The sequence below is a fragment of the Ahaetulla prasina genome, chromosome 1 (assembly GCF_028640845.1).
Source record: "Ahaetulla prasina isolate Xishuangbanna chromosome 1, ASM2864084v1, whole genome shotgun sequence".
In the NCBI taxonomy this organism is placed as follows: Eukaryota; Metazoa; Chordata; class Lepidosauria; order Squamata; family Colubridae; genus Ahaetulla; species Ahaetulla prasina.
In genome coordinates this window covers 220,778,454-220,801,232 of record NC_080539.1, presented here as the reverse complement: position 1 = coordinate 220,801,232, position 22,779 = coordinate 220,778,454, and the positions used below count along the sequence as shown (strand labels likewise).

The 22,779-nt window shown below is 38.1% G+C and overlaps 1 protein-coding gene across 5 annotated transcripts in view; it reads left to right on the top strand.

The window, feature by feature from the left end:
- The first annotated feature begins 4,192 nt into the window (after positions 1-4,192).
- CSRNP3 (cysteine and serine rich nuclear protein 3) overlaps positions 4,193-22,779 on the top strand; it is a 57,508-nt gene continuing 38,921 nt past the window's right edge. For 2 of the 5 annotated variants that reach the window (XR_009156154.1, XM_058191466.1), the window contains exon 1: positions 19,775-19,973. Coding sequence is in view for 1 of the 5 variants with exons in the window: in XM_058191466.1 (XP_058047449.1) it covers positions 19,907-19,973 (67 nt within the window). In the remaining 4 variants the exon portion in view is untranslated. Of the gene's footprint in view, positions 4,545-6,261; positions 6,339-19,774; positions 19,974-22,779 lie in introns of those variants that run through there. The other 3 variants (XM_058191495.1, XM_058191479.1, XM_058191488.1) reach the window with 3 other exon arrangements.

Here is a 22,779-nt window from a genome sequence, read left to right as displayed (position 1 = left end):
GCCATGGAGCGCTTTAAAGGTCGTAACCAACACCTTAAAGTGCACTCGGAAGGCCACAGGCAGCCAGTGCAGTCTGCGCAGGAGCGGTGTTACATGGGAGCTACGAGTAGCTCCCTCTATCACCCGCGCAGCTGCATTCTGGACCAACTGGAGCCTCCGAGTGCACTTCAAGAGCCCCATGTGAGAGCATTACAGTAATCCAAGCGAGAGGTAACGAGCGCATGAGTGACTGTGCATAAGGCATCTCGATCAAGGAAGGGGCGCAACTGCCGAACCAGGCGAACCTGGTGGAAGGCCCTCCTGGAGACGGCCGTCAGATGATCTTCAAACGACAGCCGATCATCCAGGAGGACACCTAAGTTGCGCACCCTATCCTTTGGGGCCAATAATTCGCCTCCAACAGCCAGCTGCGGCTGCAGCTGACTGAATCGGGATGCCGGCATCCACAGCCACTCCGTCTTGGAGGGATTAAGCTTGAGCCTGTTTCTCCCCATCCATACATACATACATAGAATAGAATAGAATAGAATAGAAGAATAGAATAGAATAGAATAGAATAGAATAGAATAGAATAGAATAGAATAGAATAGAATAGAATAGAATTTTATTGTCACTTTAAAGGTACACTAATCAGCATACATTAAAATGAAATTTCGTTGTATTCAGCTCTCAAAGGATATAACCACATGCACATACATATATGACACAGAGAAACATCACAGTCTAGTTCGAATATATACATATACATGGCGGGGGGGAAAGAATCCTGAGAAATTACAAGACGGATGGCATAAGGAACAAAGCTGTTACAGAATCTGGTAGTCCTGATAGAAGTATTTCAAAATCCAGAGAGAAGCAACAGAAACAGATCGTGAAGTGGCTGTGTGGGGTCTCTAACAATGCTTTGAGCTCTAAGCACCTTCTCTGCTGTCCTTACCACTCTCTGTATGGATTTGTATCTGAGGCACTGCTGCCACCAGAGAGAGAGAAGGAGGGAGGGGGGAGGAGTGGGGAGGGAGGGAGTGCCAGCAGGGACAGCAAATGAAGAACTGGTAGATTGTAATTAAATTGGCTGTGAAGAAGAATGTATTGTTGTCTTCTATTTGTAACTCTTGATTTTTTTTACCCCTTCCTCCATCTTCCTTCTCTTCCTCCTCCTCCTCCATTTTCCCAAACATTATATGTCAAAGAGAGAAATACAGAACAGCTGCACAAGAACTTTTGACTGATAACTTGAAGTGTTTCTGTGTAGAAGCAGGTTTGTTGACCTTGAGCTTTATGAGGGAGAAATAAAAAATTCTCTATCCTTTATCCAACTAGTCCATCATTCTGAAAACATCTTCCCACCTCAGTTGTTTTGTTTCTGGCTCTAAGAACACTCAGATCTAGCAGAGCTGGTCCTAGGGGGTTTCAGGAGATGGGTCAATGGACAGAAATGGTCTCTGCCGTGCCCCCTTTCCATTGGCAGGAAGCTACTGAGGAGAACTGCACTCAGGGGATGCTACTGCTAGAAGAAGGAAAGAGTCCCTTGTCTGACTTTCGTTCACCTTTTTGCTTCCTGTTTGCCCACTTGGACTTATCCTTTAGAACAGTGTTTCTCAATCTTGGAACAGCTGGCTGGGGAATTCTGGGAGTCGAAGTCCATACATCTTAAATTCCATGTTTGAGAAACATTGCTTTAGAATATCTTCACATTCCTCTTCATATTCTACTTGTTTCTATGTGCGGGTTGTTGTTTTAATGTACCTTTTTTTTTTTTGCCTATCCTTGACTGGGGATCACTTAGTAATTTGCTTACACTACTCCCAAAATAGACTCTTAGAGTAATCCCACTTACTTTCCCTCATTATAAAATCCAATATCCATATTTTCTTACTTCTTTTTAGCCAATTTCTGACTCAAGATACATATCTTATGATTGTTTAGTTTATCTTGAAAGAGTTTGTGCTAGCCTATCCAAATAGAGCATCCTAGGAAACCAATGTCAGTTTAGAAACCAGGAGATTGGGAGTTCTAGTCCTGCTTTAGGCATAAAAGCTAGCTGGGTGACTTTGGGCATGCCCCTCTCAGCTGAATCCACCTCACATGGTGGTTGTTGTGAGGAAAACAGGAGCAGGAATGAGCATTATGTAAGGTCTTCACTTCCCGGAGTTACGTATAAAGTAATAAGGGTTGGATGGGGAGGGGGAACCAAACAAGTAAATAAACAGCATCTTGCACGTCTGAATGTACTTCCCTATCTTTCTGTTTATCTTCATGTGAACTAGGGAAGGGCTTGTCTGACAAGAATGATGATCCTATGTAAGTTGTACCATAGCACTGTATACATTTTCCTTCATTGCTAGCTCATTTAAGTTTTCTTGATTTAAAACTTAAACTTTTATAAATAGAAAACTTATATTAGAACTTAAGTTTTATTAAGTTACTTGAGGGACCTACCTACCTATCCATCCACCCATCTAATACTCAATTCTTTTTTACCCAGGATGCTGAGACGATATGTTCACTTCCCATTCTCATTTTTCGCATCTTTCTCCATGGCTACACATTTGTTTTGCAGCTACTTCTGTATCTAATATCTAATGACATCATCCATGTTTAAAAATATTAATGGCAGCTAAAGAAGATCTTCATAAACAAGTAAAATGTATCTTAGTTTTCTTCATTAATATAGAAAGCTTCATTAATCTCTGCCCTTATAGACATTCACCATGAACCAGCTGCTCAGAGTCATGGTACTGTATATATTCATCAGTAGGGTAGAAATTAAACCAATTAGTAACTAAAATAAAAGAAGTATAAAATAAATGCTAATTAGAATTTGAATCTAGAGGAAATTTGTCAACAGATTGATTTTCTTCTGTTACTTAGAGAATTAGGGAACTCAGTTATTTTCTCAGATCGGATTTAGTAAGACATTTTGTGACATATAATTACTAAAAGGGAGAATCTTTTTTAATGATAGTCTTTTACATATTTATAATCTAAACATGAACACAATCCTTAGTATAAGTTTATTTACCTCATGGCAGCCTGCTCACATAATTCAGTTAACTATGATGGAGTTGTGCCATGATGGACTTCAAAACTGCATTTCTAATAGCCACCTTTATTAAAGTCCAATCTTGAATGAATTGAGGTCAGTAGCATCCTTTCTATCAAGTACACTTACAAAAGCTTGCTTATATACATAATCAGCAATATGCTGTCAATTATTTATGCTAATAGGTAAACCATTGAAAGGTACAAGAAAAGTTTTTTCAGAACGTTAATAAGTAAATGACATAAGCATAGGTCTTTTATCTGCTTTTAAAATACAATTATTTTCAGTTATTCTAAATAACTGAAGACAAACCAATCCAATTTGGCAGATAGGAAAGTACATTGTGTTGGCAGCATGTTGATATTTATAATTCCCCTAAGTACTGTAAAGAATTGGGGGTTTTGGATTTTCTCTGATTACATGGTTTTTTTTTATTTTCCTCAAGATGATGTCTATTTCCAAAGTTTCTCTGCCACATTTCCTTCTGAGGAGTGTTTATCAGTTATGGTCTTCCAAACAAGTAACAAATATATCATAAGGTAAAAGAAGATACTCCTTTACTTCTGAATCTTAAAAATCTTACAGAACCTTCATTTCTATCATTCATATATACAGTAGGAAAATACTTATTGATGTATGACTGCTAGATAAGCAAATCAAATTTTACTTTTAATATTTTTTGTAAAGTTGAGTACTGGGATTTAGTTCATCCAAAGAATTACCATAACAAAAAAAGTGGGGAAAGGAAATAAGGTTTCCCTTAATGTTTTTTTCTAATTATGTTTACGCAGCATTAAGTCCTTCTGGTTACTTCTGAGAAAAGGCTGCATCCTGAATCTTTTTCCAATATCAGCAACTTAAATGTGTACCGTAAGAAGTTCATTGGTCAGGCACCTGATTTTCTCTTCCTGAATAGCAAAAACAATTGGAGATTTCCTCTGGCATAAAGATAGTATACTGTGTGATACGGTCATTAGTCTTCACAAAGCAAGCATTAATCACATTCTCAAATCTCTAATGAATCTGTGCTTTGTAAGGGATGTTGTGAAGGGGGGTTGAAATGGGCAGGGACAGTCGTTGGGAAAGAATTTCCCTCATTTGTGAGGCTTTAAATGTCTTCCAGCAGCTGTATCATTTGTTGTTCTTTCCTCCTAGAAGACCTTAGCTGATTAGAGGAGGGGGGGAAGAGAGTAGGGGATTCAGTTGTATGGCCCCGATTTATCAGGCAAAACTCCCATGTGATCAGACCAGCAGCGTCAGAGAGGCTGAAGCTGGGAGGCAAGCACTAGCTAATGAGGCTTTGTGCAAAGCGGTAGCTCTTGTCGCTGAACAATAAAGCATATGGTACCAGCAATAAAACGCCAGACTGGGAAATTTAAGAAGATTCCACTGGAACCAGGAGAGCAGGTAACACGTCACGCCCTTGCAACATGACAGCTCATTGGGGTGCATAATTATTAGCCAAAAAGTGCATGGATTGGAAACGCAACCACTTGAACAGGTCAGTCTCTCTCTCTCTCTCCTCTCTCCCTCTCTTTTAAAAATCTTTTTCCAATTATTCGGGGATGTGAATGTTTGGACTGTAATTCGGGATTTGGGTTTGTAGCATTATGAGCTGTTAGCATTTTCTGAATTCAGCAAGGTGTGGCTTTTTGGAGTTGAACTGCTAGCCAAATAAATTGTGGTAAGTGTAGCAATGACTTAATAGGGGGAATATTAAAAAAACATAAAACACTCCTGCGGCCAGGACAATTACAAATCTACAATTCTTCATTATAATAAATCTTTTAACAGTGATCCGTAGCCAATCTGAAATACCCAATTATTTTAACATGCTAGTGTCTTGTCAGCCTCATTATTTTGAGTGGGTGCCATGTGGTTTCAATGAGTGGATGTTCTTTTTTTTTTGTTTCTGTTTTACATGAGAAATGGAATACCCTGGAATGTTAATTAGGTGGCCCAGAATTTTTCTAAAACACCCATCTTTTGTGAAATATTTCACAAGAGATGATGGAAAGATAAGATACATTGAGATAATGAAACTGTATTCAACACATCCCAGAGGCCTTTCAAAAGAACCCCCATATCTATTTTCTCCTTCAAATTTTTCTTCTGCTTAATCACACACACACACATCTGTGTTTTAGCTTTTTATATATGTATGTATGTATGTATCATTGAAAGTTCAGCAGATTAAAGACTCAGGCACCTGGTCTCTTCTGAATATCATTTCCAATTTTGATGGACGAAAAATGGTTAATTTTTAGTATCTGCTATGGTAGGTAGATGAGCAGAATCTTTGAACAGGGCTGATATTTTTTGCCAGAAGCAAAATGGGAGAAAGCAGGGAATCAACAACCTTATTACCTCCCCCCCCACCCCCACCCCACAAAAAAATAAAAATAAAGCACCCAACTCCAAATGCAACATTTGACACTATTAATCAGAAACACATTTGGTCCTTCTTCCTCTCCCGGGCATCCTGTTGCATACCACGCAGGTTCACAGAAGGTTTGCTGTGTTATTAAGGTCTGTATTCCCTGAACGTGAAAATAAAGAGACACGCGTTTTCCTTTTCGTTTAGAGACCTCTTTCAACTCCTTCCCTCAAGCCCTCCGGCTCATGCCAGGGGATCCTACAAAAGGCAAAGGCGGTTTTTGAAAACGAAACGAGGTTCCTTTGGAAAAAAAGACTCTTAGCTTAGCTGCTTTGCATTTACACCAGCCCCAGACCGAGGGTTCGAGGCGGCTAGCGCCCCCCACCTCCGCCCCCGCGCATCTCTGGCTCTCCCTGGATGTGTGAATAGAAGGTTTGACTTAGTTGGATGGTCACCTTGGCAACCGCCCACGAGAAACCCGAGTTGGGGTAGGTTGTTGGACTGCGGGGAGTCCGCGGGCCTTTCCCGCCCCTGCGGGGCCTGCGGCTCCTTCGCCTCGCGGGAGATCCGCGGATTCCGAAGGAAATCGTAGCGCGCCTCGGCTTTTCTTCTCCTCCTCCTCCTCCTCCTCCCCCCCCCCTCCCAACTCCCTCGCCCGGCGCGGCTGACAGGCCTTCGCCAGCCTTATGCAAATAAAGACGGGCAGAGCAGCTTTGCCTGCAGAGGGACAGCGAGGAGAGGAGAAACCAGTTCAAAGGTCACCCAGCTAGTGGGAGGCTGTGAGAGTTGAGTTGGGGGGGGTGTGAAGAGAAGGAGGGGGGGGAGAATACACCCAGGCTGCTGCAGTGAGTACGACGCGGTGTTGTTTCCTATTGTGGGAAGAGCGTGCAGCAAGACGGAGCAGGACTCTTATCATAGGTATGAGGTGCCAGGGACCGACTGTGCTTGGTTGCAGAAAATGCAGGGTGGTCTATACATATTTGTGTGTGTGTGTGCCGTGTGTCCTTATTCCAGTCGACGCACGGTTCCTTTTTTTTTTTTGCGAATTGCAGCCGCGCGGTTAGTTCTTTGCAACGGGGAGGCTGAGTTTTTTTCTTCGGTCTTCTCTTAGTGGGTGGCTTTCTTTTTCCTTTTGCCAAATGTCACAGGAAGGTTTTAAACGTGTAATGATGAAAGGGTTGGCGCTGCGTTTGGAGAGGCGGGATGGGTGGCTTATGGAGGAAGCAGTGGATTTTTTTTATTTTTTTAAAAAAAAGATCAACAGACATTAATATAGGAGTGCGTCGGAGCTGACTTTGGTACAGATTGTCGCCTGCGCCTTGCAAGCCTTCCCGTGCAGCATTGGGCTTGAGATGTAAACTCCGTTGAAATGTGTTTGAATATTAGTATGTAAACTGCATCGTGGACAGGTTTTTACAGGAGCGGTCACCTGTCCGCTTCTATTGTAAGAGGTAAAATGTACACGTGAACTATACAAACCCGTTCAGATTCATTTCTGTTCTTGCAGGCTAACTGTGTAACCTTGTATTATCCACATTATCCTTTTTAAAATGAAAACCCAGCAGCATCCAGAACGAATCGGGTTACTTTGTAAGCTTTGTTCTAGCTTTTTGCATGGTTACAATCTTAAGTAATAATTGAGAGTAATACATAAATCAGTCTCTTATTGTTACATTTCTGTTTGGCATTGACACTTTCTAATAATCTCAAAAGCGTTTTCAATGTTTGTCACATCACAGCATTGAAATAGGGAAACTAGGAGTAAAAATTTGTTCTCCCTTCTTTGTGGTATTGTATGTTGCTCTGATTAAGTAGGTTTTTTTTTAAAAAAATATAAAAGTATTTTAACTGGCATATTATTGAAATTATGCATTTAGGTTGTTCTTTTGGCATTGATATACCTTTTCATATTACTTCAATATATTTAATAGCACTCTGAGTATGTGATGTAAAAATAAAGATAAAAATGTAGAAATTCAAAATCGTCAATATCTTCTAGTAAAAAATTAAATCTCACTGAGAATATTTCAGCATTAAAGTCTTCCATTGAATCTGAAAATATTTAAAAATACTATGATGGGTTCACAAGAATAATTTAGAAGTGCATAAGTTATTTGTCTATTGAAAGTTTTTACTTCCATAAAAACTAATTTGCTGAGATTCATGGAGTAACTCCTATATTCATCCCTCAAAATCAGAGATCAGAAATTGGAACTAGAAATCCAGAATATAATTAAAGTAACGATACCTTTATGCAACCCTTTATAATAGGAGCCAAATATTTGTACTAAAAATTTGATCAGCTGTCAGTAGTCATCTACCAAATGTTTTGAACAGATTTGCAAATTCTGGGATACAGTGTAGTTATCTGTAGAGGTACCATGATGTGCTGTAGATTAGATTATACATTAATTGTATTCCTTGTGGCAAATTGTTTTGAGATAAAGAATAGAGATATAAATAAACAACATTCAATTATAGACTATCTAGTCTTACTGGGTGATTACATTTGCATCCTGAGCCTTTCCATACAGTTGAAAGTAGTAGTATGATGCAGTTATAACTTCAGAGAAATAGTTCAGGCAAATTGCCTGAAATATTCCAAGTCATTTACATAGGAAGTTATTCACATTATTTCCATTGGAACTTCTCTGGGGAAAGGGGCTAACAAGGACTATGTCTCTAGAAAATTTATGTTTTGAATCAAATATGAGAATTATATAATAATTTTGCAAAGTACTATATAGAGAATGCTTAGCATTCCATTACCCATTTTGATAACCATGCTGTTGGAGACTATAAAAGAAGAATTGAAAAGCACGGGAATGGTGGATAAAATTGTTAGAATATTGTAGGAGAATGTCCTTTCCTTATTATTCATTGTCTCTTCATTGGATTCTCTTTATTTTAAACCTTGTACAAGTACTTATGTTTACTGGTTTGAGACCATAAATAAAGACATCCAGTCTAGGGGAAAGGAAATTAGTATGACAAAGACTGATAACTTAGGAACGTACAAATCCATTTTTAAAGTTTAGTAGCCATTTGGTACAGATTTCTACCCTCTTTTTCATGTTTTTCATGAATATCCATTCACCCCCACATAAATAACAGTCAAAGCCTCTAAAGGGTATGTGATGAACCCCACTTATAATGATTAGCTGTACATTAGTGCCTCCATTTTAAACTGGAAAAAAAATCATTTCGAAAGTCAATAAAGCTAATTTTCCATTCACTAAATGGATCTTTCTTTTTCCTGCCTGCCATCCAAGTGACAAAAACTGGCAGACTTCCTACACTTTCATCTAGTCTAGTTAATGTTTAGCTAATAATTAGAGTCTCAAAAAGATTTTAGCAGGGGTTGGACAAGTTTTCTGGCGTCAAGGGCTCTTTAGTTGCTTGGTTACATGCCAAGGATGACACATGTGTTACACATATATAGGTACCCTTGTGAATACACTACATATACATTCGGACTCAAACATATTGCACACTATCCTTCCCTAGCAATTCTGCTCTGTATTGTTGAGTATCACAGGTAACGGTGGTGGGAATTCAGGGATCTTGATCATAATGTGGACCCATCCGTTCCTTCTAGACCTGATATGGGCTGATGACTGGTTTCATAGAGCCATTAGGAATGGGTAACCAAGAGTTTGTAGACATTGAGGGTAAGAGGGAAGCAAGGTAGCTTCCTTCTGTTTCACAGGGACTCCTCTGCAGATGCTATTTTCGTGCACCTATTAGCAGCCAAAAACTGATGTCTTTTTTCCTGGCAAGCAAATCGCATTGATCCGCCAATCATTAAGGAGGTCAGCAAGGGACTCCATGACTTTGAATTGCAAATGATCCACCATATTTCAATAGTATTCCCAGTTCCTGCCTCTCCTAACAAAAGGATTAATTTATGTTTAATCCCAGGAAAGCTTCATTGCAATTAGGAGCAGTAATCTCAGAATACGTTTTTATGATTGGCTTTTTCATGATTTCTGCATTGAATCCTGTTTCTGTAAGACGATCTGACTATATCAAGAGGGAGGGAATAGATACAGGTAGTCCTCGACTTACAACAGTTCAGTTAGTGACCGTTCAAAGTTACAATGGCACTGAAACATGTGACTTACGACCGTTTTTACAGTTACGACCTTTGTAGCATCCTCATGATCATGTGATCAAAACTCAGATGCTAGGTGACTGGTTTGTAATTATGACCTTTGCTGTGTCCTAGGACCATGGGGTCACCTTTTGCAACCTTTCTGACAAGCAAAGTCAATGGGGAAGCCAGATTCACTTAACAACCAGGCCACTCAATTTATTAACTGCAGTGATTCACTTAACAACTCTGGCAAGAAAAGTTGTAAAATGGGGAAAAACCTCACTTAACAAATGTCTCACTTAGCAACAGAAGTTTTGGGCTCAATTCTGGTCTTCAGTCAAGGACCACCTGAACAGTTTACTCAATTCCTGATGTTCAATTTTTGAAAACAAGGAAGGAGGATTGGAGGATGTTTCCAATATATCTTCCCTCTTTTGGTTTTTTTTTTAATGCCAGTTTGGGTTAACTCCAGATTGGTGCTGATCTTAAACCATAGCCATCTTGGAAACTGGAAGGATAGGAACAAGAAGTTTCAGCAAATGGATCAATAAAGCAGATAGTTCCATCTTTGCACAACCACGGGGCAAAAAAGAAATTGTTATTTGTTAATTAGATGAAGGAATTTATTTTTCCTGTTACCTTTTCTATTCCATATGATTTCTTACAAATAAATATGTTTTATCTAGTGTGGTAAATTGCTTCTCAGTTTGAATTCTGAGTACACTACTATAAAAGATATAGTCTGGTTTTATCTGGTAATTCAGACAGCACTCATGCCTAGAGGGATAAAAGAAAGATAGCCATACCCATTCTGATGATGATTGCGGTTCTTAACATTTTCAACAAGGGAAACTTTAGTTTATGTGAGTCTGGGGAGCTGGTAGAAGCCCATATTTCATCCAGTCTTTTCTTCAGAAACATTTTCTCTGTACTTCACCTTCTTGTGTTTAACTGGCTCTAATCTCTGTAGTGAAACTCTGAGAGGCATCAGTGCTGCTATTTTTGTACGCAGGAGAACCAGCTGTGAAATGTAGGTTTGATTTGCAAGATGCTTTTGGAATCAAGAAAGTGAAGTAGATTGGGCCATTCATGCTAGAAGATTTCTCTAAGCCAACGACCTGGTTTCTCTTCCTCTTTCCAATCTGGAATTTTCCTTGTCTCTGAAATATCCTGCTAGGATATTTGGGCTTGTAAAGTGATCCCACCTATAATGCAATCTCCATGAACCTGCATTGGGTCCTTTAAAATCTGTTACACCTGTTATATGGAACAGCTGTTAGTATTGTGTACAGAAGCTGGTTCTAAAACTATGTATTCTGTAATTTTCCAAGAAATCCACAAACATATTTACATATGTTTGATATGTTTGAATACAGGAGGTAATAATTGGTTAAATCAGCTGCATTTAAAACAGAAGTAAAAATACCTATATATTAAATAATTCAGTGTATGGATTTTGCTGCTAAACTGTGATTTCTCATTTACATTTTATATTTTTGTTAAACTTACCCTATATCTGTGATGAGAAATCTGGAGCACCAGTCGATAATACAAATATCAAAGGTTGCCCAAGTTTGCTGCCATCTAGTGGATATATGGAGTTTTGCAGCCTAGAAAGTGTAGCTGTGATTTTTGCAGTAATTTGTAAGCCAGCGAAATTATGAATTTTATTTCATATTTGATCTGGGAAGAATACCTCAATTTCCTGACTATTGTTGAGTAAAATTATATTCTCCCTTTTGTCCAGGTGCTCAGAGTGATTGTCATGAAATCCCTTTTCATTTTATCTTAACAATGCTGTGTGATAGGTTGGCTCAAGTCACCCAGTAATTTCTTGAGGCTCAGAATAGACTTGAATTTGAGTATTTCCAGACCTAATCCAATAATTTAATCTCTAACATCATAGAAGATCTTGATTGAAAGTCTTTAAAGGCCATTGTCCTAGCAGTTCAAACAAGTTTTTTGTGACCTATTGTTAGAATCAACTTTAGTATCCAGAAATAGTTGCCCTGTGTTTTCAGTAAACATGCATATAGAATGAGGAAGAGATGTGTGAAATATTTACAAGGTCATAGATTCATGAAATTATGACTCCACCAGTTTTGAATCTTCTGGCCTAGATGATAAGAAAACAATTTTAAAGGGGAAAAAATCTTGAATTAAAATCACAAAAGGCAAGCCTCTGCATAGCTACCGGTAGTACTTATTTAATTAGCTATATATATATATATATATATATATATATATATATATGTATGTATGTATGTATGTATGTATGTATGTATGTATGTATGTATGTATGTATGTATGTAAAAGAAAGATTGTAGATTTCAGCCTAAAATATATATTAGCTTGTTAAATTCTCATAATAAAAGCATACTAAAGTGGTCCTACTGTTAGAAGAGGAGCATTACACTACAAAAGCTAGATGTTGTTGCTATCCCTGTATCATATTAAGAAGCAGACTCAAAAGCGTAGGGGTTGTGGGAGCGGATGATAGGCTGCGGTAGAAAAATGACTAAAAGATATGCAGGTTTCCACAGATTTCCACAGATTTCTTGTAGAATCCATAAGGGAAAAGTTGCAAGATATTTGGCGAAATGGGGAAGAATGGCTAATGCAAAACAGATTGCAATATTAATTCTGCCTTTCCTTTTAATGTTCATCTAGTTGCCAAATGAATGCAATAGGCTATCCGGGTAAAATGAAAAGATTCATTCTGATTCAGGGACACATTTATTTGCTGACAATAACAACACTCTGCTCTCAATAGATACTTCGAGGAGCCAGATCTTTTGAAGACTTTTCTTCCCAAGGAGGGAGCAGATGGCTGCATGTAGTTCATGAGACAGGTGTAATCTCTTTGGAGATCAAGACAGGTCTCTGGAAAAAGAGATTTGTTTGCTGTTTGTCGGCTGTCACTCTTTGTATTTGCTCAAACTCAATTATAGAGCAGAGGCAAATTACATTATAAGGATGATACTAAAACGGGGTGAGGAAATACATATATTTCATAAAGGTTGTTTAGCATTTCTTGTATAGGTGGCTTAGTTTTTTAAAGATATCTGGGAACCCTGATTGGTTCTAAGATATAGAACCATTATTTATCAACAAAATAATAATTTCCTTTTTTGTTAGCCACTATATACTGTCCTTGCAATTTAACCTGATTGTAATATTCTGACATTTGTTTTGCTGACCCTAACTGAATATAGCTGCAGTCTATTAATTATGTTGATAATTTTTTATATTAATTTTTTAAATCATTTTTAAAAAATTTTGGCTTTTAATGTATGTTCCATGATATTTTTATATTCTTAACCATTTTGTTTTTGTTTTGTTGATTTGCTCCATTTTTTTTAAAAAAAATGGAACTCTATAAATAAGTAAAATAGAACAAAAAACGTAATAATTTCCCTTCTTTTCTCAATATAACCCTTCTTTTCTCAATATAACCAGACATGAGAGCCAGTTTGGTGTAGTGGTTAAGGCATTAGGCTGGAAATTGGGAGGCAGTGAGTTCTAGTCCCATCTAGGGCACAAAGCCAGCTGGTTGACTTTGGGCCAATCCCTTTTTCTCAGCCCTGAGAAAGAAGCAATGGTACACTACTCCTGAAAAACTCTGCCAAGAAAACTACATGGACTTATTTATTTTTATTTATTTATTTTGTCACACAGTATATATAAGCATAAGCATGAAATAACTATACAATATATAAGCATATATATAAGCATAAATAGGTAATAACTATATTAATTGGATATAATGAAAAGAACCAATAGGACAGAACGGTAGGCACGCTGGTGCTGTTATGCACGCCCCTTACAGACCTCTTAGGAATGGGGGGAGGTCAATAGTAGACAGTTTTTGGTTGAAGCTTTGGGGATTTTGGGAAGAGACCACAGAGTCAGGTAGTATATTCCAAGTATTAACAACTCTGTTACTGAAGTCATATTTTCTGCAGTCAAGATTGGAGTGGTTAACATTAAATCTATTGCGTGCTCGTGTATTGTTGCGATTGAAGCTGAAGTAGTCTTCGACAGGAAGGACATTGTAATAGATGATCCTATGAGTTAAAGTCAGGTCATGTCGAAGGCGGCGTAGTTCTAAATTTTCTAAACCCAGGATTTCAAGTCTGGTGGCATAAGGTATTTTGTTGTATTTTGTCTTTTTTTTTTTTTTTTTTGTATTTTGTATCTTGTCTGGGTATTTTCTGAAAATCAGATATGATTCAATAGGGGCCGTGATAGCTCAGGCTGTTAAGAAGCCTGTTATTAGAACACAGAAGCCTGCAATTACTGCAGGTTCAAGCCCGGCCCAAGGTTGACTCGGCCTTCCACCCTTTATAAGGTAGGTAAAATGAGGACCCAGATTGTTGGGGGGCCAATAAATTGACTTTGTAAAAAATATACAAATAGAATGAGACTATTGCCTTATACACTGTAAGCCGCCCTGAGTCTTCGGAGAAGGGCGGGATATAAATGTAAACAACAACAAAAAAATAGAATAAAAAAAATTAGGCACTATACAATTTACTGCCTTGTCCCCTATGTGCACAAAAAAATTCTGAATTGGCAAGTTAATCTAGGTGGTTCAGGTTATATTATGAAATAGTCTCTGCTTTGTTATCCAGTAAAGAGCCAGTTTAGGAGCAGGGGAATGGCTATTTATTATCTGTGCTCTTTAGTTTCTGCTGTCTGAGGCACCTGCTTTACCAAGTAATTAATATTAGGAAAAGCCCCTAAGTTTTCAGAACTATCAGTATAATTATCATAATCCATGACTCTGGATAAGGATCTGCACCACTGGGAATCAAAAGAGATCAAATTTTCAAATGAACATGGGTGCTCAGATTCAGAGAAGATGGAGTTGTAATGTAATCAAATTGAAGAATTAGTTGTCAGTCATGAGGAGATGATTAAATAAACCAGTTGTATTCCATGATAGTTCTTCGTTGGATCCAGGTATAAATACATACCGTAGAAATTCCTATGTCAATTGGTCATTGAAAAAACATCCTGTTTCAGATACTCCTCTGGAGAATCTGACATATCTTAGCCTGAAAGGCATTTTCAATTATGAAGGAACATTGAAGATGACTCCTGCTGCCATATTTGATGCTGCCTTAAGATTTTGGAGTGTATGCAGTTAATTCAGTCTCAAGGCCAAGCTATCTTCCAGCACTATTATAGATTTATCCTGTTGTAATAAAGGGTCCAGTAAAGGTTGGTGGGAGCTTGAGGAATTGTACATAAAATGTTGGTGTTCTACCAGGAAGTTGCAACATATAATTATTATATAAAATGTTTTTCTCATTGCAATTAATTTTTCTACTGGGTAAAGATTTAGAGTAAAACAGAGTTGAGCATAATGGGAAACTTCAGATAAACTGGAAGGGAAACAGACAGCGAAGGTCAAATTTTCCAGTACTAATAGACTTTTACCAGATACAATATTAATTTAAACTATTCAGTTCAACTTTGTGGGAACATGTCGGGATAACTTCTCAGTCCTTTAGCTCACCAAATTCAGTTCATTCCTGTTTACAAATATCTTAGGGTTTTGCTTTATTTCTGGGTCTTGTTTTAATTTTCCCATTGGTCAAATAACATCCAATGATGGCTATAAGTTGCCCAGGAATAATGCCTATTAAATACCTCTTTATTTGAGAAGCTGCTAAATATAAGACTTCATTAAGTTATTAAAGAGGTTTTGTTTCAACATATTTAACATATATGATTGCAAGTAAGCTAAAATTATTGACATAATTGAACTGTAAATGAACATATAAGTGTTAGAAATCAAACAATATTTCTTAAAATATAGAGTTGAATAGAAGGTGCTTGTAATGTCTGTTTTGTAAATGAGCATCATTCTGCTATTTAGAAAACATACCAGATGGTTGCTGGTCCACCAGGGCAGGGGTCTCCAACCTTGACAACTTTACGAATTGTGGACTTCAACTCCCAGAATTCCTCAGCCATTGAGGAATTCTGGGAGTTGAAGTCCACAAGTCGTAAAGTTGTCAAGGTTGGAGACCCCTGCACCAGGGTGCAACAGGGTAGAACCAGTCCTGTAGTTAGTTGAATTAAGGTAGCCACCTCAGACAGCAAAGAATGAAGGCCGGAAGCCGAGCTCTCAGTTGTTCGTCCTAGCGTTCCTTCCATTAATAGTTGAATGACATGTGTCTGTCTTGTATCTCTTAAATGAACGGGGTGGCTCCCAGGAATGATGGAAGCCGCTAGCAAATGTGAAGTAGAATCAGTTGGCAGTCTCATCACGTTCTGACGCGAGACTGCATTTTGCTCTACCTTTCAAGCGGTGAAGTGTTTAGAGAGGCAGCCTTGCAAATAAGGAAGCTGAAAATTTTGGAATGGTGTTCAGCTCCAGTGGTTGCCATTATAAGTGCTTAATGCGGACCAACCTGAAGTTGCATAATAGTACGTGTGCAAAATAGGAAAAAAGCCTGTATTTAAGCACTCCTCCCTCCTGAGTGTAACCTGAAAAGCAGCCTGTGTCTCCTTGCAGTAGTCTGAGCAGAGGATTTCTGACCCTGTCATCATCCCTCACTGCCATCCTTTGTTGAATAATTTTACATAAATAATTTTACCATCCCTGGGGAAGCTCATATCTGCATGCTTCTTTAAACTAATAAATGTTAATATAGGGGATATATTAATAGCGATACTGATTGATTGGCAGGGCCTTGGAAAAACAAAGGAGAAAGCAATTCTTTAAAAAGTCTGAGCTTAGAAAAGCCAACGGAAGTCTGGAAATTTAATTCATTCAGGTGCAGCCTTGACGTGTGAACACTTCTTTGTCTTTTTTTGTCTGTGCTGTGCTGTACTGTGCTATGAATCACAGGTGCATTATGACTCAGTGGTTAAAGACACCGAGCTTATCAGGTTGCCTGGGTTTAAGACCTGAGTGCTGCGTGACGGGTTGAGCTCCTGTTACTTGCCCCAGCTCCTACCCATCTAGCAGTTCGAAAGCATGCAAATGCGAGTAGATAAATAGGTACTATTTGGTAGGAAGATAACAGCATTCCATGCGCCTTGGTGTATAACGCACCATGGAAAATGTCTTTGGACAAGACTGGCTCCCTTGGCTAAGAAACTAAGATGAACACTGTCCCCTAGAGTTGGAAATAACTAGACAGGGGAAAAAAATTATCCTTTACCTTTATAAATCACAGTAAAATGTTTCTTCTCTCTGTCACTCTCTCCTCATAGTTTACCTGTCCCATTGTATCCCTCAGCACCACTCCATTCTATCAGGAGGATATGTTTTTATATTTGCAGGAAGTCAGAAAGAATACTAGGGTTCATGGTCAAAGTAGTGTTTAATGCTTGACTGTGGATTGAGGTTTGTGGATATTGATTTGGAAGGCCACCTTGACTTATGCACAAGGAATCTTGAGTGTTACGCCTCTACAGGGAAGCATTGCCTTGCCATAATGATCTATAGATGATGGTGATGAGGGTGAGGAAGACCAGTGATAAAATGTGCAATCACATTGCAATGCAATTCTGTGCTGTTTTGTGCTTTATTGCATGCACATATGAGATGGAGCTTGTGTCACGATGTTCACAATAGGCATTTCATCACTTGGATGAAATCCTGGCCACTGTGGACTCCCAGTGGATTGCTGAGTACAGAATTTGGAACAGCAAATGTTGTGAAAGGAAACAGGTGCTAGAAAAGATGAAGCAAGCAGAGATTTTAATTTAAACAAACTTTACGATTGTTACTGTTTTTCAAAGTAATCATTGCTGATAATAAAAATAATGGTTTTAGATATTATCAATATATAATAATCCAAATAGTATATATGTGTTGATTGTTTAACAGATCCCATTATCCCCCTCCGTCTTCTTCCTTCCCTCACCATCGCTTAATTGAGGCTCAGTATTTGGATCTTTACAATATTTTATTTATGTCTTTTAGGTTTTGTATAGTTTTTATCTTTTTAAGATTGTAAGCCACCCAGAATTACCCTGTGGTAAGAGAGGCAGCAAATACATTTTACAAATAAATAAATATGTAATGTCAGAAGAAAAATGCAGTCAAAAACATTGCTTTTCCTCTTACAAATAATTTTAGCCCTAGACACAGAATCCTATATTTTAAAACTTCCATGCCATGTTTTGATTTGGATCTACCGGGTTTTGATGTTCCTGGATGGTATTGACTATTACATGGATGAATAGATTTTTGAGCTCTTATCTTTTAAATGTGAAATGGATTTTTAAATGACAGTGCTCATCTAGTGTTTAACGTAGAGCATCCTCAGCTTATAATATATTTTATACCTTCTGCAAAATACCAGAACAAAAGATGAACTAACAAAATAATCTTTTCACTTTTTTTCTGTAGAATTTTAGCAGCTAATAATGCTAATAGTAATACTGAATATGCTGTAATAGGATAATGAAGAATTCTTTTAATTCTCTGAAATCCAGATATAAAGCAGCTAATGACTTTAAAATGTCCTCTCGTCTCTCATCCTTCTGTTTATAATTTACTACATGAAGATTTCCTCTCAATATTTGACTGGAAAGGATTAGATTATTCCAAATTCGTTATTACAGAACATTCATCATCAGAAATAAAATGAAAATGTTACCTACAGTTATAGTTATAGTTATTATATTTATGAGGCAACTATAGGGGAAGGAGTAGCAGAATCTGGGGATGGAATTAAAAGAGGGATCAGCCTAGAATATATACATAGCCACAAGGAAATTAAGTCCATGCCTCCTTGAATTCCATTGACCCATATCTAATGCCTAACAGGTGCTAATTGTTAGTTTAGAATATTCCTGTGCATAGGCTGAATAGCAATAAATCAGTTTAATTGGATTTTCATGTGTGATTTGATCTTCCATACCTGACAAAACCCAGTATTGTTAGAATTCAAATATAGAAGACTTAAAATTCAGTCATGAACGAGAGAGAGAGAGAGAGAGAGAGAGGGGGGGGGTAGAGGGAGGGGGGAAGAAGGAGGAGGAGGAGGAAGAGAGGAGAAAGAGAGGAGAGAGAGGTAGAGGAGAGAACACTTATTTCACTCAGTCACAACAGAGTTCAATGCCACCTAATAGATATGCGGGAAGATGTTATCCACATAAATTGCGCATTCATGTTAGTAATGAATTGGCCACTCATGATTTATACACAATGTATTAAAATAGCTGCAATTTTGCCATATTGCATTGCTTTCTTTAAATTAGAAGCCTGACATCCCGTATCAAGTACAGTAACAATTTTTCATGTGGAAACATGGCCGTTCCAACCGTGGTCCAGACAATAATTTGGATTGTGGTATAACAATTATATTCATATTTATTGACATATATGATAAAGATAATATTTCTATGATGGCACAGACATATTCATGCAGTTTTTTGGCAACAGCATGGAATTTTGCCTTCTGTGTAGTTTATTAGATCATATGAGTTTGTAAGAGAAAGACAAGAATCTGCAGATATAACAATAGCAATAGCACGTAGACTTACATACTGCCCCATACTACTTAATTGCTCTCTCCATGTGGTTTACAGAATCCTTATTTTACCGACCTCAGAATGATGGAAAGCTGAGTCAACCTTGAACCAGTGAGAATTGAACTGCTGGCAGTCGGCAGAATTAGCCTGCAATATTGCATTCTAACCATTCTAACCAGCCAAGATATGGCTCTTATCATATCATGCCCAAACAGTTTTTTATCTTTCCAGCAATCCACCGGTTATATTTTACCTCTATGGAAGTGAATACTGATTTCCTTATTTTTTTCTGAGGAAGCTGATCTGGTCATGGTCAAATATGCAATTTAAGGACATTGTGATCTATGTATTGCATTCTGGGTAAAATTACCTTACAGAACCATCTGGATTAACTTTGAATGCAAAGCAGTGCCAAGAATGTAGTTGCTACCAGTTCATTTCCAGATACAATTCAAAATGCTTGAGGTTAACTATAAAAGCTATAAAAAGCAAACTATCCTGCTTATACATATGGTCAGTGGAAGGCTTGATCCACTAGCATTTTGAAACTGAAGGCAATGAAAAGAAAAGCATAATGTGCAGTCCCAAAATTTGGAACTCTGAATGGGTTCATCATCCAGTTTGTTTCTTTGTTATGGAGATTTTAGGGCTGGGATCCTTTAATTTTTAAGATATTTCACCTGCTCTCTATAATTAATTATTGGGGGTGGTGGTTTTTTGGCTGTTTTGGAAGGAGAGACTGCGTTTGCTTATAATCATTAATCTAACATGGCCAATTTAATCCTTTTTTCTGGGCTTGTGGATGAACTCACTGAATATAAAGTGAAGGATATCTGTACAGTAGGCTGCCTGACAAGATGATGGCACAGATGGCTGGTTTCTAAGGATGTTCTGCTGGGAACTCACTAGTCCTTTTACAACTTCAAGATCCTCTACATACAGCCAGGCTCTCTGTAGGTATCATTAAATCAAACTGCTAGCAAGCAGCTGGTCTATAGACTGTTCCTGAGAGCTAGCTGGCTAGCTAGTTCACAGTTTCTCTTCTCTTCTAAATATAAAGAGGGGAGGGATCTAGGGAAAACTCACTTGGACATAGCATAGAATTTTCATTAAGTCCATTTCTCCCTTGTCTACCTGTAACAAAAATATAGCAATTCCTGTATCCAGCTCTGAACATCAGCGAAGGTGCTACTATTTGCAGTTCTTACTTTTGAATACATGACCATGAATGCCTATTTTAAGGCACTATCATTTTTATTTCATTCTCAAACAACTAAAGAATCTAGATGTTACTTAGGCTGCATGTTGTCTATACGCTTCCTGTACATCATCCCTAATTTACTTCTACTTTGCACATTGCCCATAACATTTTGATTATGAATGGTCGATGTGCAGAAAGTCTCCTGCGCTAGTAACAGTGTGCTCCATTTTGTTACTGTCTTTTCTGTGGTTTTAATGCCTTTCAAATACCTATGGAATATAGGTTTTGAGGACTGATCGATTGTGGTGGAATGTAGTCTTTATTCCCAGGAGGGAGGGGCTGCATTCCAGATGGCAAACAAGCAGCAAGGTTTAGATAGTTTAGCTGCAAAAAAGAGAATTACTGTGTTTTCCCGAAAATACAACCTACTCAGAAAGTAAGTCCTAGCTTGATTTTTACAGTGTGCCCAATATAAGCCCTACCCCCAAAATAAGCCCTAATTAAGACCCCGCCCACTCCAGGGTGCACAAATAAAAATTAAGCTAGGGTGGGGATGGTGGGGGTTGGAGCTGCCCTACTACTTAGCTTCAGACAGTTGCAGCCAGACCTCGCACACCTCAGCCCATTTCTTTTGCAGCCCATTTCTTTTGTTTCCTGAAGGCCTCAGTAGCTGATAACAAAACTCCAGATCAATTCAGAGCTCTGTTATTGGCTACAGAAGCCTTCAGGAAAGTCTTGCTGGCCTTGCTGGATGAAGAAGTTCCTGAAGGCCTCTGATAGCGAAAAAGAGGCTGGGGGTGACATGAGCAAGTGAGGTGATTCAGTGGACAACATCCCCCCCCCCCGAAAATAAGACCCGGTGCCTTTTTTGTTGGATATATATATCCAACAAAAGAAGAAACAGCTGCAGTCACACATTGCTCCCAGAAGCACGAAGCTGAAGCCTGAAGATGACGAATGAGACTTCGTCGAAACGTCGCCAAGACACTTCCAATTTTACGCGGGAGAAAACCCGAATAACCAAAGATCTACATACAAACACCCGCGAAAACCTCAGAAAACAAATATATATATATTTGTTATATATATATATATATATTTGAGGAAACATAGTAAGAGTCTCCTCTCTAACAATTCCCAGAGCATATCCATAGTTGTGCAAATAGTTCCTTTACTTTGGCAAGATTCTGTCCACAGGTAAGGAACAATAAAAGAAACTACTCAGAAGTAACTCCTCATGTCTTTCTTGGCTCTTGGGGGCAGGCTGATTTCAACTTTCTATGTGAGTAAATTAAGAAAGATCTTAGTTTTATTGGACATTATTATTTGTTCAAAATTTCAGTCTTCACCATATAGCAGAGGATTTTCCCCCAGGAAAAATTATATAGACAAGTAAAATAAAATTTGTGTGGCAATCTATTTTCATCTGGCACATTACTGCATGTTTATGCAACGTTTAAGCCACTTTAAGTGTAGTCAAATTGCCACTGAATAAACCTAACCCTGAATAAACCTAACCCCAGAAACAGGCACCTTAGTTTCCAAGTTCAGATGAGGTAGTAGTCAAGGATTCTTCTCTCAGAAAAAAGTATTATTACTTTGCTTTCATAGTCACATTGTTTATAAATGGTTTAATTGAAATGGATGTAAGAATGGAAAAGCTCCTGCTTGAGAATAAATATGCTCACCCAGTTATGACCTGAGCCATCTTCTTGTGACATCATAATGTTACCTGCAATTGATGGGGCTCATTTTTCACTTTTGTCCTCAGACTTTGCCTGTGGAGTATAATATTGAGCATACATGCAGGAGCATCATGGGTAAGGCTATATAATTGGGACAAGCAAAGTAAGGGAATGGAGCAAGGGATTCCCAAACCTGCATGCTGGAAGGCATAAAAAGGGGTTCATAGCAATGACAATAAATCAATAAAGCAGAAGTGGCTTTTATAAAACGGGGTTCTATCGGAATCGTTAAGGCTGAATAAGAGGCATTCCCTTGCCGAAAATATTCATTCATGAATGAGGGTTTTTTATTTCTGAAAATGACTTGCCTTTGTACTGTAGTATTCGCTGTTACTCACAAGGTTTTTTTCCCCCAAGCGGCTGTTTGATCATCTCCATCAAACAACAACAACAACAACAACAAAGATAATACGCACTAGCCTCTGCCCTCTTCAGCATTTTTTTTATTGTTCCTTACTCCCTCAGCAATTATTGAATTCAAATTCCTGTTCTGTCACTGATTTGATTTGATTTGACCTTGGGGAAAAAACCTGCAGTTGCCTTTCGAGACATGTTTGGTGCCTATGGCATGAACAGATTGATTTGATTGTTTCTCACTGGATTGAAAAAAAAAAAGACAATTTCATGAATATTTATAACTGTTTTACTTCTAAACATAGAGGTACCAACCCAGATAGCAAGAACTGTAGTTTAATTCATCACAAGTAGAAGGTCAGCTTCCCACAATGAACACAGTAATGTGTAAACACAGAGAAATGTGGGCTGGGAAATGTAGAGCAGGAGAGCAAATTTACTGCCATAAATTTCTGCAGA